Source organism: Lingula anatina, chromosome 2, assembly GCF_051362555.1.
Source record: "Lingula anatina isolate TDL-2025a chromosome 2, LinAna3.0, whole genome shotgun sequence".
Taxonomy (NCBI): Eukaryota; Metazoa; Brachiopoda; class Lingulata; order Lingulida; family Lingulidae; genus Lingula; species Lingula anatina.
In genome coordinates, this window is record NC_141768.1 from 38,157,303 (window position 1) to 38,174,760 (window position 17,458).

General features: G+C 34.8%; 2 protein-coding genes across 5 annotated transcripts; one reads left to right on the plus strand and one right to left on the minus strand.

The window, feature by feature from the left end:
* Positions 1 to 412: 412 nt before the first annotated feature.
* LOC106173260 (solute carrier family 25 member 44) lies at positions 413 to 4,122 on the minus strand. Of its 3 annotated transcripts, none has more exons than XM_013554324.3 (5): positions 4,013 to 4,122; positions 3,463 to 3,521; positions 2,499 to 3,171; positions 2,126 to 2,253; positions 413 to 1,605 (listed from the first exon to the last, which is right to left on the minus strand). In XM_013554324.3, exons 3-5 carry the CDS (start codon positions 3,124 to 3,126, stop codon positions 1,417 to 1,419), a joined length of 945 nt encoding a protein of 314 aa, XP_013409778.1. In that variant the 5' UTR covers positions 3,127 to 3,171; positions 3,463 to 3,521; positions 4,013 to 4,122; the 3' UTR covers positions 413 to 1,416. The 3 variants fall into 3 exon arrangements, with proteins under 3 accessions (XP_013409778.1, XP_013409780.1, XP_086862770.1); XM_013554326.3 differs by lacking the exon at positions 4,013 to 4,122 and adding an exon at positions 3,786 to 3,995; XM_087006644.1 differs by lacking the exon at positions 4,013 to 4,122 and adding an exon at positions 3,724 to 3,995.
* LOC106173267 (cytoplasmic aconitate hydratase) lies at positions 4,116 to 16,794 on the plus strand. Of its 2 annotated transcripts, XM_013554335.3 has the most exons (23): positions 4,116 to 4,284; positions 5,685 to 5,777; positions 6,118 to 6,286; positions 6,511 to 6,648; positions 7,162 to 7,314; positions 9,443 to 9,512; positions 9,805 to 9,988; positions 10,315 to 10,454; positions 10,664 to 10,835; positions 11,080 to 11,180; positions 11,511 to 11,639; positions 11,834 to 11,981; positions 12,301 to 12,436; positions 12,676 to 12,760; positions 13,125 to 13,281; positions 13,471 to 13,535; positions 13,724 to 13,783; positions 13,995 to 14,099; positions 14,379 to 14,521; positions 14,852 to 14,999; positions 15,215 to 15,337; positions 15,545 to 15,730; positions 15,995 to 16,794. In XM_013554335.3, exons 1-23 carry the CDS (start codon positions 4,266 to 4,268, stop codon positions 16,103 to 16,105), a joined length of 2,835 nt encoding a protein of 944 aa, XP_013409789.1. In that variant the 5' UTR covers positions 4,116 to 4,265; the 3' UTR covers positions 16,106 to 16,794. The 2 variants fall into 2 exon arrangements, with proteins under 2 accessions (XP_013409789.1, XP_013409791.1); XM_013554337.3 differs by lacking the exon at positions 7,162 to 7,314.
* The last annotated feature ends 664 nt before the right edge of the window (positions 16,795 to 17,458 follow it).

Consider the following 17,458-nt stretch of genomic DNA (forward strand, 5'->3'; position numbering starts at 1 on the left):
AACTGTTCATTTTGTTTTATGTTAAAAAAGTGTTAAAAATGGAAATAAACCCATTTCAGAACAGTGTTGTCTTGTTAAAATTTGATGTTGAATTTGCAGTTTAACTTTATGTACTTTTGCATCAGAATTGGCAGTAGCCTATTTTGTGCATAGTTATTTCCTGCTTTTTGTCTGTACATTTGACAGCTTTGCTGCCTTGTTTTTTTTTTTTTTAAATCAGCTGAGAGTCCTGGGACACCTTAGGTCCCACAGCATTCAATGAAAATATCAAAATTCCAGGATTCCACTAAATAAGTTGCATTTATAACAGAATGATCATAACTGCAAAGTGTATAGATATACTATGATTGACCAACTGATAATCTTTATTGACTGGGGGTTTCGTAGTTTTCACTAAGATTGTACGAATTCAAACATTTTAAAAATAGTTTTATTGAATAAAATGCCTTCACATAATATTCATAATAAATTATACCCTTTCAACTGAAAAGTTTGATTCTAAAACCTCAGTTAGCCTGGAATAATGACAAAATTGAGCTGAATCTAAAGAAACTGCTGCAATAACATGCTTAACATTGCTTTAAATTATGACAAGGATGAAAAAAAAAGACCACTCCAACATTTGTCAGCTTTTTTGAAGTAACCAAGAAATAAAATTGTGGATCAAATAAATCGCTCCTACTGGTACATCGCACAATGCTTTAAACAAGAAGAGCTATCAAAATAGATGCTTCTTTTCAGTGTAAGTACAAACATGACTTAAATGTTTTATTATTTAAAAAGAATATTCATAATGGATCATTTTTTCCATTGGCAACAATTGAGCACCACCTCCTGACCATACACAAAGGTCAATGTAATAGCATGGATTTACTACTGATAAAGTCATTACCTACAAAAAGTGATGTGTAGTCATTCTTGTAATGGAAGTTCTGTAAGAAAGCAATTCTGTTGTTTTAATTTTTAGTTGTATTAAGCATTTTACCTAAAAAAATATTTGTATGTTAGTTTACTTCTCCTGGCTGAATTGTTCTTTTTCAATAATGGAATCCATGAAAAACATCAAGTTGTTTTTAAGTCCAAAGATAGATTGCATTAAGTATGTTTTTAATTTTTTAATTCAATTCATATTCTGAATAAACTCCACATTAAATTTTCCAAAAGTAACACCTGTCACCCAATAAAATTTAAAAAATTCCTCCATATTTTTATAGTACCATTTCAATCTAATCTTTTTCATGGACCTAGGAGCACTAGAACCAACATCATCTTCAACCTGAGAATGATATTGTGATCATTACGAACTGGTAATAATCACAAAGAAATGCAACTTTCAGATGCTGGAAATTCTAATTAATTATAAATGGAGGTAAATTCAAATCCCATCAGTTATTGTTTTAACCATATAAATCTACTTTACCACTTAACCTTATCTTTGAATTCTTCTTTTACGCTGAATTTCTTTATGCTCTCATATAAAAAGATAATAGTAAAAGAAAAGGGCAGCGAGTGTGCCAGGCGAGCAGATAATCCCTTGTAAAACATGCTCATCCCCTCTTCCTTCCACAATGTTCTAGCTGTATAAATATATGTCTTCCTTTCAGTCTGAAAATAACAAAATGCTGTTAGATGACAGCCACAGTAAAGTAAGCAATTCATTTACACATATTACAGACATCATACAAATTGATTATGAAATGCAACATACGTATCCATTTGTATAGTCATGGATGTCAACCATATGCTAATCTATATATATATTTATTTATCTATTTATTTGTCTGTTCTATGTTATAGTTACTAGTATTGTAATTGATTGTACATTTATGTGAAGGTGTTTGTCAATAAAGAATCTGAATCATATTTGTGTCTGTATCACAGCCACATATTACAGACATTATCATACATATTCGTACCTGTACCCGGCAGTGTACCACAGCCTATAGTCAGATGGAAACTTTTTATTACTTGTTAAATAGACAGTTTGTGGGATCTTAGACAGAAAAACAATATAATTACAGGCAATTTTTTCATAAATCTTCAATTAATTTTTGATGGAATTCAAACTGACTTTTGTGACAAGAAACTTGCATAATCCCACAAGTGAGTCATACTAGGGTGTTACCTGTATTCTAAGTCTAATTATATCTAAAACATTGGTAACACAGGTCGCACAGATACCAGCTGACAGTCCTGCGCCACACTGTATGCCAGTCATGGGGACTTTGGCAGAGAGGTAGTATGTCAATATGTCTGTAATAAGAAAGATAGAACGAATATTAATGAATACCACAAGTGATACAGCCTTTAAAACCTTTTCAACATAAAAAAGAGACTTATGCATCATACTTTATACTGTGTGAAATATGTTTATGTGATATTAGATTCCTGTCTGCAAACATTTCTAATAACAAGGCCATTTACTTTCCAGTACAATGCTGAGTCATTCATCCTAAATCCTATTGTTATAGGAATTGTTCAATTACTAGGCATCATACCCGAGTTATATCCATAAATCCACCACCACAAAGCACTACTGGGTATGACCATACTCAAGGTTGCAAAATACCCTTTCCACAGGGCAAGTGGACCTTCTGACCTCCATAGGTGCTGTATAATAGCCAGAGAAGGATAGCTTTGCTTATACACTTCAGGTGGAAGGGCCTTCATATGTGTCTTTTTAGTCTTGTGTCCTAGTTGTCTGTATTGCACCACATTATCAACTGGGACGCCTAAAGTTTGACCAGCTATGGCAGCGGAAGCACCACCAAGGCCAAAAAGCAAGTACCTGTTGTGTAAAAATTCAAACTTTTCCTGTGTTGATAGCAGCTGGCGTACATTCTCATATGTCCATATATATACTATACCAGGAATAATCTGTGCATTTTGTGACAAAAGTCCCCTGTACAACCCTCGTACCCCTTCTTTCCGAATTATCTTGCCAAAGGCATCAAGGGTGCCATTGTACACAGCAGTTTGAGTCTGTGCTTGAATCCTGGTCTTTATGAGAGAAAAAGGGTAAACTAATGCACGTGTAGTTATTCCAGATGCACAAATCAAAGGTATATATTTATAAAGGTTTAACATATCCAAACCTATAACAGGTGCCTCGCTCAGAGCGTGCATTTTTCACCATGTCATCAATACAAGGGTATTTTATGCAACATGTACCTGAAAAGATAGCAAAAACTACACATGTACGTACTTAAGATGATTTCAAGAAATAAAGGACCTTCATTTTCAATATGTTTTTTTATTCTTGCAAATAAAATGACTTTTTCTTTACAAGCCCTCATAATTTTAAGTCACACAATAAATTACAAGGATAAAATGGATTAAAGAAGCATACTTCCAAACATACTGTAAGAAAATACCAAATGTTAAAAAGTAATACATTCTGGCTATTCAACATTGTGGAATGGCACATTCATTGAAGAATTCTGACAAAAATTAGAAACTTACCCTATATATTGACTTTTTATATTTTCAACTTCTCTGTGCAGGAACACGTATACCATAGCCTGAAAAAATTAACCATATTAATCTGTGTCGCTTAGAATTAACTAAGAGAACACACGCACACACAGCTTGGGCATTAGGCTATTATTAGCGACAAAGAATAGGACTAGGGCTTGCAGGATCTGGATCCAAAGAGATAAATGAAGAGATGAGAATGCATCGTGAGCGCACCAAGAGAAAAGTGTAGAAAGGGGTTACACCCACGTTTGATTGACATTTGTCTCGGGGTAAAATTAAAACTGATCGGGCCTTCACGGAATAAAGACCTGTGTAAAGTGAGGCAAGACCGAATAAGAGAAGTCCCACAGAGTAAATTCCCAGAGGTCTTGATCTCTTGCGGTATCAAAACTCTTGCAGGTTCTCTGGCATTTCAAATTCAAGCGGCCATGACTATTCAGACACAGGCAGTTTCCCCATGTCTGCATTCGTATTCGCTGTCTTTCCCAAAAATCTACAAAATAATGCATCTCCAAACTGCCGGATGAAATCTTACCGAAAATACTTCAGTGAGTAACTGTCCCAGTTCACAAGAAACCGTCTGATGAGAACATTACTCTGCCAAGGTCAAATTTTTAACCAATCCCTGTTGGTTTTACAAACAGGTTTTTGGGAGACTAGACTCGTTTTCGATATAACAAAAATAATCCAAGGTTTTTCATACAGTATTGCTCATTTCCATAACGAGACTTAAATTGGAGAATGATAAACATTTCTCGTGATCAGCCGTGATATCGTCATTTCCTATCATGGCGGCTGGACCGAAGGGTACGTAACTATGATTATGAAGCATATTTATGCCTGGGAGGCATTTAGATTTTCGAGGACAAATTCAGTTACTATTTTTCATCGTACGCTTACTGTTATTGTATTTTTTACTTCTGGTCACTTAAGCAGGTGATAGCAAAGAACAATCCCCCACCTAATCTCTTGTCATTCTGACCCAATAAGAACTTACAAGTGTCAGTCAGTCCGTCAGTCAGTCATTCCGATAAATATGTCTTTTGATAGTGGTACGGACATGTTTAAGATAGGTTTAATTTTCAAGATGATACAGTTTTAATTGTCAGAATAATATTATCGATACGTAGTTACGTATATGTCGCTGTACTGGCGAGTAATGTTTGATAAAGATATAAGGTTCAAAGGTCAAGGTGTGTGAATGTCGAACCAAAAAGAAAACCCATGTCTCTTCTCCTAAATTACGTTATGTAACATAATCGTGGCTGTGCTAGAGAATGGAAAAATGTACAGATACATGTTGTCACAATTATCACATTTCACAGACTGCTGAAAAAATTGTATTTTTTGCTACTGATTAACGTGCACACTAATGTATTTGTTCAAATAAATCTGCCTAGCAAAACTAATCTTCTGTAACATATTAATGGAGTCCATTGAATGTCACTACTCTCAAGATGTGTGATCTCTGAAGAAACTGTGGGTGTGTTGAAGGATTCAATGAAAGTAGACAGTCATTCCCAATTGAAGTACACTCAGTGATGCTTAATGACACTTATTTCATTTGTTCCTTAAAGCAGGAGTGAACACATATATGCTTTTTAGTATGTGCACACCCTAAACTTGAAATGGAAGTGCTAGAGGTCAAAATTAAAGCCAAGATGTGAAAATTTGCAAAATGATATTATAATATATTTATAAATAAATCATACTAAATTAAGAAATTTGAAAAAAAAAACATTTTTCCTTCACACAAAATGGTTTTTATCATTATTATCATTATGAAAATAATATTTAAAGAGCTGTAGACTATGGAGAGTAAATTGTAACCAGTTATTAGTTAAACACGCCCATATGTAACAGCTGTTCTATCTATTTCTACATATGGTGTAATTCATCAGATGGAATGGATTTTGTTTTGGGAAAACACATATATATGATGTTTCCTTTTTAGTGCAACACATTTTCTTTGAACTTTGATATATAACATAATAATGATGCATGTTGCTGCATGTCTTACTGTATTAATTCAGGCTTAGTTTTTTAATCAAGTCATAGTGTATGTAACATGAGCCAGATATTGGGTAGGGACACTTTTTTTTTGCTTTTAGGTCTTACCCTTCAATACCTAAAAAATTCCAGTAATGAATGCTTATATTACTGGTAATAGATCTGTCTAATATGTTTTTTTTTTAAATAAATTTCAGACAATCCTTTCCCATCCCACCTGCAGACATTGACTGTAGACTCCAAGGATTACAGGTACTATAGTTTACCAGCCTTTCAGGACAGCCGCTATGGTAAGTCCAATGTAAATAATGTATTACCCAGGTGTAGACGCATATTGTAATGCATTTAAGACTTGTTCATGCATAAAAAGTTATGTGTGGAAGAAGGCATTCATGAGTGAGAAATGTTTAAGTATCATGATGACCTTCACAGGTTGGCAAAGAAAGTGGAATGTTCTGGAAAACGTGCCTGTTGCTCCTTTTTATACATGGAATGGTTAGTAAACAAAAAATAATAACAGTAGTGATGATGATGATGAAGAGATCAGAAAACTGCTATCAGAATGCTTAGATTTGTGATCCTGTTTTATTTATTTATTATTATTATTTTTTAATTTTTATTTTTATTTAGAAAAGCTCCCCTTCTCCATCCGTGTGTTGTTGGAATCTGCTGTGAGGAACTGTGATGAGTTTCAAGTTAAAAAACAAGATGTTGAAAATATCCTCAACTGGCAAGAAAACCAAGAGAAAAATGTTGAGATTCCATTCAGGCCAGCCAGGGTGATTTTACAAGATTTTACGTAAGTTTTCAATAGCAAAAAATGCAAAGATTAATTTTAAAACTCTTACATAATTGCAAGTAATAGGCAACATCAAAACAAACCTGTGTGTGAATTTTTTTATTGTTATATTTAAAGAGCTTTTTATATGAATGGATTTGAACATCTCTAAATGGTTGGATTGTTACAGAATTTTGGTTTAAGTCAAATTTTGCAGATAAAATTTTTTTCGTCTTCTTTACTAGTGGTGTTCCAGCCGTGGTTGATTTTGCTGCAATGAGGGATGCTGTAAAGAGGCTTGGAGGAGACCCTGAAAAAATTAATCCCAAATGTCCAGCTGACCTGGTTATTGACCACTCAGTCCAAGTAGATGTAGCCAGAAGGTAGATATGTGCTGTGTGATTGAAAGAGTCATTTAGAGAATTGGTGTGTAGATATTTCAATCATGGGTGTCAGATGAGAAAGATTTTCTGAAAACAGTTTTTTATTCTTTTTATTCAAAACTTTTTGATTGTAAAAAATTGATTAAATGTAATTTTTAAATTTTGCCAATGTTCTTCTGTAAAATAGATTAATTTAATTCATAAATGTAAATCAGCACAACTCCATGCAATAGAAAAAAATGCCAGAATTCATGAGTTGCATGGGTGTGTAAACTGTTTATGGAATATTATTTTATACAGAGCGGTGATTTGATGCTTGGAATTGACAAGCTTTTGTTTGTGAAAATGAAAATATTTGGATGTGACAAACCACTACTTACGCTTATTTGGACTCACTGAATTATTATTATTAATATTATAATTCAATTTTTATATATATTGACAATATTAGAGAGGAACCATTCAAGTTTTACTTATTGGACTATGATTCATGTCATTACCTCCTTTTTTCAGTCTTCTCAATCGAAATTGTCCAAATCCTGGTGGCGGTGTCAGGAGCGGGTGTATCAGTCGGGCTGCCAAGTCTTCCTTGTGCAATATATGTTTAAACTCAGGCATCCCAGTTTCAGATGAACTTTGTCCATTTCACAATCTAAAAAGCGAGGGGTTCGTACTTTGCGCTATTTGGAAATTTTTTTTCCCTAATATCACATAGCTCTGCATGGCTGGTTGTGTTGGTTCTACATTGTAGTCTGCCTGTCTTATGAAGTAAGATTACTATGCATTTCAAATCAGGTATATAATAGTTCAGCTTGTAAATATGCTGTGAACATTTTTTAAAATTTTGTGTGGTAATCTTACACCAGTGTCGGGTGGTATGTATTTGGTGGGACTGGTTTAAAGATATGCATGTGCTTTATATGTCATGTGTAGATTTAAAGCCAGTTTTGGTTTGGTGTTGTATTTTAATGCTTTATTATTTTAATACATTTAATAATATTACTTTGGAGAGTATTTATTTTTGCTTAAATGTAACCAATGGATGTTCTTTCTATCTTTTTGGTTGCAAAGGTTTGCCTGATAGGACCAAGTTTATTTGAAAAAAAAATTTTATAATTTTCAAGATGAGCTTGTGAAAATTCAATTTATTGAACTAAATTTTGAATTTGCATGACCTTATATAAATCCCCCTGTAGTGTCTAGTAGGTCGTGTTCTGAAAAACTACTTTTTCACCTGGAAGATTCCTTTGACATTTGATTGACAACTCGATCATGTTGATAAACTGCAGGTGACTTTTTTTTATTTCATATTTGTTTTTCTTCTGGGCTAATGCCTTAGATGTGTCCACCATATTTTTCTTTATAGTGAAAAAGTAAAACTGTATTCAAATAGACATTTTAACTTGATACTGTGTAGTCTTCATGAATGGCACAGAGTAAGCTTATTTACCGCTGGTAAATCATTACAAGGGAACCTTACTAGACAAGGGAACCTTACTAGACTATGCTATAGGCTCTTAATGTGCTGACTTGCCAGTCTCATCAGGATTCCACCTAAAAATTGGCCTTTAAAACCTTATACTTCTTGGGGATTAGTTGGTGGTTTTAGGCATTATGCATTCAGTGTGCAGGACAAAATCAAGACATTTGTCAGTGTTTAGAGCAAAAATGTATCACAGATTTGTAAGCCCTTTTGTTGCAAAGTGATGCACATATATATAGGATGTCTTTACATATTCCCTAGTCCTTTTCTGTAAGAACAATGCCTTAAAATTGTTTTGATAATTTTATGGTAACAGAAAATCTTAAAATGATTAAAACATTGCTGTTTGGAAAAATGTGAAACTGGAGAAAATTTAACTTTGAATAATTAATAATCTTGTTTAAATCATCATGTACTTGGTAACATTGGTTTTGTGTTTACACATTAAGGTACGTGATCTTTTTAAGATCAAACAGAGCTTCCAGGGGGCTGCCAAACTAACACTTCCACGTGCGAAAAGAATATCAAAATCAGTTGTGAATCTTATGAATTAATGTTAAAGAAGGCAGTCCTGTACTGCTTCACCTGATCTTGCCATCAACACCATGTGTCCTGCTTCTTAATTGAATTACTAATAATTTATGACAGTGGATTAGTTGTTATAAAGATCCTGTTAATTGCTTATTTCAAAATACCCTGCATAAAATCCTTGGGGTTATTGTAGGTGGAATCTACTTTTTGCTGTTCTGTTGTATTTACTTAAGCAGCATTCACCTGTTGCTAATGGTTTTATCTTTACTGAATTTTTTTTACAGTTAGTAATCTAAAATAGGTAATTTTTTACTTCTGCATACTAAACTTTGCCTTGCTTTTATTGTGTTTGTAGTTTTTTTTTTTACCAAACACAAAATGATTGATCATGAAATATAGATGCATAATCTATGCACAATCAAAAAAGACAAAATTATAATCCCAACCAATTATATAGCAATGTTTGAAATTCTTTTCCTGTAATATGATGTTTTATTTCTTTTTGATAACTCATGAAGCATAATAATGCAGCAGGTAGCTTCTCGCAGATTTAACTGTGAAATACTACGTTTTGCCCCTTGTTTGTTGTAGAAATTTTACAGCAGCATTGCTCTTTATTGAATTATGAATTAACCAGTTACTACATTTTCACTTTGAAAATGATATTCTTTTCCTGACATTGTATATTCATTTTCTGCTATTGACATATTGCAGCAATGTCTATTGACAGTTTTTCTTTGTTATGTTTAAAAAGAATTTAAACATTTTTTTTTATTGCAGTGCTACTGCTTTACAGAAAAACCAAGAATTGGAATTTGATAGAAACAAAGAACGATTTGTTTTCCTAAAGGTCAGTATATTACTATCAACCAGACAAATTCTTAATATTGTGATTTAACAGTGGGAGTATTTGAAATGTGTGTGCAATGAGAGTTTATACATTGATCCTCATGAACATCGTGCCCTTGATTTATTATGTATGCATACATGAATTTCAAAGATTGTTGTACAATTTTGTTGATTGCATTAAATCAGTATTTTTCTTGAAGATAATTGCATGGTTGTTTGCCTTTATACTTCCTTCTGTGATAAGTATTTAATTATCAGCTGCTAATGGTTAAAATATGTCACTGATTATCCAGTGGGGAGCCAAGGCATTGAAAAACATGCTCATAGTGCCACCAGGCTCTGGCATTGTGCATCAAGTGAACCTGGAGTACCTGGCCAGGGTTGTATTTGAAGAGAATGGGATACTGTACCCTGACAGCTTGGTGGGCACAGATTCCCACACCACTATGATCAATGGGCTGGGAGTTGTTGGCTGGGGTATGTACAACTTTTTGACCTTATTGAAAATTCTCCATCAAACTATTGACCTGGGTTTTGAATGTATAAATTGTAATTTATTTGTATTGCCTAGTATTCTTCAGTTATTAATTTGTTTGTTTGGGCTTTTGAAAATCGCCAAGTAGTCTTTGAACAATTTTAAAGTGATCCATTTTCCTTAATAATCATTTAATTCAAGACTAAGAATTAAAACATGTCTTTGTTTATATGGATCAGAATTAGTGACATAAAGCATACATTTATACAAATATGTCTCTGTAGTCTATGTATGTAATGTCCATATTTTTGCTTATTTTTGTGTTTAGGTGTTGGAGGTATTGAAGCTGAAGCAGTGATGTTAGGCCAGGCCATCAGCATGGTCCTACCAAAGGTTGTGGGATATAAAATTACTGGGCAGCTGAGCCCCTTGTGCACATCCACTGATGCTGTCCTTACCATCACCAAGGTAAGTCTTGTATCATCTTTAATGGTAGCAAAGGGGATTTAACTTATGAAATATACTTCAGCTCAAGGTAAGCATTTTAGTTCACATAGCAGCATTGAAATATGGGACAAGTATTGGAAGAAATCCAAATGCAAACTGTTTTGTATTTTTTTTTTTTTTCATATGATAATTCCTTAACAACCCTTTTTCTTTAATGCTGTATATTTTAGCATCTGAGACAGATAGGGGTGGTGGGCAAGTTTGTAGAATTCTTTGGGGATGGTGTGGCCTCCCTGTCCATTGCTGATAGGGCCACAATCTCCAACATGTGCCCAGAGTATGGGGCCACCATAGGCTTCTTCCCTGTGGACCAGATGAGCATGACTTATCTGAAGAATACAGGTGCGGTATTAACCTGCATTGAAGTTGTAATCAGATGTTTTGTTCACCTTTATAATAGCCTCTTTCTCCCCAGCTCTCCCCCCTCATTCTCTCTCTCTTTTCTCTCTCTCATCTATTTTTTTCTCTTTCTCTCTCTCTCTCTGCAAAATTATAATATATCAACCAGTCAAAATCATTTAGTTTCACTTCATTTATGTGGTTGTTTATTTGAAATAAACTAGAAAGTCATCTGCCTCCTTTTCAGCTCGTGATGAGAAAAGAGTTGCTCTTGTGGAAGCTTATCTGAAGCAAAACAAAATGTTCAGAAATTTCAATGATGCAAGTGAAGATCCAGTCTTTTCAGAGGTATGTACAGTTTGTTAAATTATTCTGAGACCTTTTTCTTTGATGGAAAAACTGATGTCATAAGTAATTTGTTATTCATTGTTTGATGTGTAGATATGATTTCAAACTGCCAAAAGATTTCCATGCAATAACAGACAAATCTCAGGGGCGGATCCAGAGATATTTTCTGACGGTCTTCCAAATTATTTTGTTGATCCATCCTCTTTTTTCACCGTCTTCCAACAGAAAACACCAGATACCCGTCAATGTAAACTTGAAAATCTGACCGTCTTCCGGAGAAGACGGCCTAAATCCGCCCCTGAATCTATTGCAGTATGTGTGAATTTTCAGATAGTTGAACTGAACCTAAGTGATGTGGTTCCATGCTGTTCAGGACCCAAGAGGCCTCATGATAAAGTGCCTGTTGCAGATATGAAGGATGATTTCACCAAATGTCTCAGCAACAAAGTTGGCTTCAAGGTTAGCTTCTATGGAAACCTCATTATGTCTAATGAAGACACTTGGGAACTAAAAACCCCTTGAGTTGTATTTAAACATTTCTTTCTATACGAGACCTGACATTATACCTTGTATAAGTATTCAGTTGGTATATTTCAAAAACTAACAGTCACTTCCTTTAGATGTTCATAAAGTAAATCGCATTTTACCAACAGGGGTTTGCAGTTCCACAAGATAAGCTTGCTACCACTGTGCCAATGGTGTTTGAGGGAAAAGAGTACACTTTGACTCATGGTTCTGTTGTCATTGCTGCTGTCACCAGCTGTACCAATACCAGCAATCCATCTGTTATGCTGGGAGCAGGTATGGATTAGTGGTTATGTTCAGTAAGACTGAGACATAACAGGGTTTGAATACAGATAGAATACAGATTGCTCTTTATAGAATGCAATGTCATTATATGAACAGTGATGCCTTATGCAGTTCGGGAATGAACATGATCCAAGTAATATTTAATCTGTGTCATGTAAAATTCCAAGAAAACCTCTATTTGTTACTCTTGTGCACTATGGATGATAGTCTATACACACAGCATAACAATATTTTAGTCTGATTTTCCAGATTATTCTACCTCTACAATTTTGATTGAAATCAGAAATGATTGATCTGAACATTTTTTCAGGCTTGTTGGCTAAAAAGGCAGTGGAAGCTGGATTAAGTGTCAATCCATACATCAAGACAAGCCTGTCACCAGGAAGTGGTGTGGTGACCTGTTACCTGAAGGAGAGTGGGGTCATGCCATTCCTAGAGACCCTTGGGTGAGTAGAAACAAAGCTGAATCTTATTTCATGGTTCTTTTAATCATATTTGTATTGTTTTGTTGCTATTATATTTATGGTTATTTATGACAAATAATTTGATTTTCTTATTTTGATAATTAAACGGTAATTTATGTGATTCATGCAAGCGAGACACATTTCATCATTTGTAATTCCATGTCTGTATTTCCAATGACAGTCACACCATTGCACTCAGTCATGCATATTTGTAATTGCAGGTTTGATGTGGTTGGCTATGGATGTATGACCTGTATAGGAAACAGTGGACCACTAGCTGAACCTGTGTCACAGGCCATTGAAAAGGTGAGTACTTCCTTGAAGTCTATGAAACACCAGCCAATGTGTTCCTCCTCATGATAAAATATAAAAGTTAAAGTAAAATGACTTTGGTAGCACTAAAACTTCAGACATGATTCCTTAGCTTTTGCTTGCAATTATAATTTTTCATTTCTGGACATTTTCATTCAGAAGCCTGCATTATACAAGGATTTTTGGAAAGACTATTAAAAAATATTGTCCGTATGTTTTAACATCAACGAGAACAGCTGTACATTACATTACATTACATCTGACTTACAAGTCACTTAAAATTCATATTCTTTAAACAACAAAAAAAATTTTGAAAAAAAAGTGCCCATCCATATCTTCTATAACATTGTCATTTCAGGGTGATCTTGTTGCCTGTGGTGTTCTGTCTGGAAACAGAAACTTTGAAGGCCGTATCCATCCTCTGACCCGTGCCAACTACCTGGCCTCCCCACCACTGGTCATTGCCTATGCAATTGCAGGAACCGTGTGCATCGACTTTGAAAAGGAACCTCTTGGTAATTCTTCAGTCTGCAGGGGAAATTGTAGAATGTTTAAATGATGTATTTTAGAGAATTATAAAACGCTGTTATATTCAGCTTTTAACTTTGTAAAATATTTTTTAATGTTCTGTATTAGCTTGCTACAAAAGTATTTCTTTATTTCTAAGTGAGGAAATTATAGATCCAAACTTGTTTTGTTTTAAGGCATCAATGGGGATGGGAAGCCAGTGTTCCTGAGAGACATTTGGCCATCAAGAGAAGAAATACAGGTGAGTGTTCTTGGCATATGTAATGGAAGGGTCTTTTTTGGAAGCCTTATGAAATAATAAAGGCCTGGGAATTAAAATGTGTTTGATATTTGATATTCTACTTTGGATTTTTTTTTCACATTTTATCTGTATCAATTTCAGTGAGATTTCCTTTATTATTTGTTAATTGAAAATTATTCTGTTTTTAGCAAATAGAGAGAAATGTTGTGGTGCCAGCTTTGTTTAAGGAGGTGTATTCCAGAATTGAGGTATGTCATCAACAAAGATTCTTATTTTTAGGGAAGTATTTTAAAGTATTTTCTCCTTAGTAAAACATTAGCCCACTTCTCTTATTTTCGGTTTACCAGAGTTCATGTTTTTATTCAGTGGGATGCAGTGACATTTAAAAGGAAGGAATATGACCTTTCATAAAAGTTGCTACCTTCACAAGATTTCAAGAATGTTTTATTTTCCTTGTAGGAAGGCACAGAACGCTGGAACTCCCTTGATGCCCCAGAGGGGATGCTATACCCATGGGACCCTAAGTCCACGTATATCAAGTCACCTCCATTCTTTGAAACTATGGTATGTGCACCTTCAGCCATAGCTGATGAATTGATTTATTTAAAATATGTAATGGACATTAGGATAATAAATTTTTCACACTATAAAGTTGTCTGGACATATATTTTTAATGCCAACTCTTGAAAGATGACATAGATTTCACTGGTGTAAATTTTTATTTGGCACTGAGGAATTGCTCAATTTTTGCCGCTTCAAGTGAGTGTGTATGCATGCTAACATGCATGTACTGGTATATGTGTAAATGGCACAATATAAAGAATTGTTCTCTTACCTTTACAGACCAAAGAACTGCCTCCAGTGCAGCCTATTACAGATGCCTATGCTTTGCTCAACTTGGGAGACTCGGTCACTACTGACCACATCTCTCCAGCTGGCAGTATTGCCAGAAATAGTCCAGCTGCAAGATACCTAGCAGGAAGAGGGTAAGTCCGGTATTCTTTAGTAAGCCAATCCTCCCAATACACTGCATTCCCAGAAACAGTCCATTTACTAGATACCTGACAGGTAAAAGGTGATTGATTGGTTTAAGAGAACTAGACCTTAGCGAATGCCCACATATATTTGTTACAATTTCTACAGTTTCAGAAAATGTTGCATTTGTTACACCTTTCAGTTTCAATTCAGTTTACTATTTTGTATTTACACATCTTTGTTATTGGCTTGAGATTCATCCTGGTGAATTAAAGTATACCTCATTACTTTATGTATCAAGTTGTGACTGAAAATATTGTTGCATTTTTTCTGAACTGCAGACTGACTCCAAGGGAATTCAATTCATATGGATCACGACGTGGCAACGATGCTGTCATGGCGCGTGGAACATTTGGCAATATTCGTCTGTTCAACAAGTTCATAGGGAAAGCTGGCCCTAAGACTGTCCATGTGCCCTCTGGGGAACAGGTGAGAATGGTTGAAATTTTTAAGAATAGCATGGAAATATTCGACACCAAATTTATTTGGCAATTGCTGGCAAAACTTTTTCAAAGAGATTTTGAGTAGTGTATCAAAGTGTCCATCATTTGTGATTTAAGAGTTCATATTATGGCAAGATGATGGAAAACAGTCTTTGAAATTTCTATAGGTCTTATAAGCACTGTGATTGTATTCATTTTCAGATGGACGTCTTTGATGCAGCAGAGCGGTACCGCAGTGAAGGAAAGAACCTGATCATCTTAACAGGGAAGGAGTATGGGTCTGGTTCCTCCAGAGACTGGGCTGCAAAGGGACCCTGGATGATGGTAAATTGTTGTTTATGAATGGTATTAATGCTGATGAAGATTAGGTCAACAGTCAACATTGCACAAAGATGAGCCATCTTTCCAAGGTTGAAGATTTTTACGTATGATATAGTATTAACAATATGATTTATGTTTTGAGATGAAATGCAAATTATAGTGATTTGCATCAAAGACAAAAGACCAAACCACATCCTTTTCTATTCACAGGGTATCCGTGCGGTAATTGCAGAAAGTTATGAACGCATTCACCGCAGTAACCTGGTCGGGATGGGTATCATCCCTCTCCAGTACATGCAGGGTGAGAATGCAGACTCTCTGAACCTCACCGGAAAAGAGACATTTACTATTGACCTGCCACAGGATCTTGCCACTGGCATGGTTGTTGATGTCAAGGTACTTGTCTTTAAGAAAATTGTTTCACCAGTGAATAAGGCAGCATTTGAATGGACAGTTGTATTCCTGTTAGAAAAAGATGATTTTGTAACTATCAAATTGTCTTAAGGCTGTCAGAGTGGGCTCAGTTAAGAATTGCCATTTGTACAATTATTTGCTCAACTTGGTAAAAATTTTGAAAAATGAAGAATTAATGGAACAATTATTGTAAGCGTATGTTATTTTGAGTAATTTCTAACTACTTTGACATTTTCTGTTCTCCAGGCAAGCAGTGGCACCACATTTAAAGCCCTAGTGAGATTTGACACCGAAGTGGAACTGGCCTACTTCCGCAATGGAGGCATACTGAACTACATGATCCGTGGAATGCTGTAACACCTTACAATAAAACTTGATTTAAGGGGAAATGCTGACAATTTTATGAATTCTCTAAAACTTCATCCTTGGTTATAACCAAACAATACTGCCATAGAGTGATAATGAGAGGTTAATGTTGTGGGTAAAAGGTTATTCACATGTAAACTATAAACAATTTGTTGCGATGGTGATCAGTAATTCCCAATATAAATCAAATTTACAGTTATACAGCTGTTAAACAGTGATAGATGATAAATATACTGGATGTTCTAGTATTTTATATGAAAAATTTAAGTAAGAAAAACTACTGAGTTTTTGTTAGATGTTGATTTAAGCTTAAACAATATGGTATAAGTTTCTAGAATATATTTGTAAATGTGACATAGTCTTCACAGAGATATTTAAAACTGTTAGGTTAGTGCCTAGATGAACTGCTCAAATCAAAGAGATACAAGTACACAAAATTTGTTCTTCTAATTGTGATGCACAACTAGTTGAATTTTTTGTTTTATTTTTATGAAAGTGTGGTAATAACAATCCTGTTAAGTGATTATTATTATAATCACATGGTAATGATCAAAAATCATTTTGAAGAGATGTGGTTATACGTTTGATGAATAAATGGTCCTCTCATATTTATGTGCAACGTGGTAGCTGTTACCAGACCATACCAGTTGTGTAAACATGGGACGGCATATTTACTGAAACTCGCTCTTATATCTTGTTTATTTGTTGCAGTTCTCATAAGTCTAGCGACACGCTGTATTATGTGTAGCCTCTTACAAGCCTAAAGTCTACTTCAGTTTTCTATCAAGCTGAAGGTGATAGTTGTATTCTGCTTAGAGGTGCAGTCCGTTTCTCATTACTTTTTACAGGTGACACTTCTGACAAAAGTACGCACAGTTCATTGACAACCCCGACATCTTGTCTTTTTAACACAAGTACACTTAATAAGTGAACCGTGTAACTACATACCTTGGCTTTCTTTGTCCCAAAGTGTGACCATGGAATATAACGCTGGTGCTGAACTTACTTATGCCCCGATTTCGAAAATCGGCCAAATCGGGGCATAAGTAAACTCGTCATCTCTTCAATCTCCTTGTGCATGTCTCCATGCTGCATCTCCAACTTGCATTTTTTAACGAATACAGTTATACATTTAAAAAAAGAGATGAAGAGCAAACGGCAGAAGAACTGACAAAGTGGTTCCGAAACTTTTATTATGTATTTGTTTTTGATCTCCCCGATTTGGACAATCCTGGAGAACTGCACCCACTTACCTGTGGAATTTTTTAGCACGTCAAAATCAAGGTACAAGTTGAATGCACTGCCGAATAACTTTGGTCTTATTATCTATAATCAACCGCCACT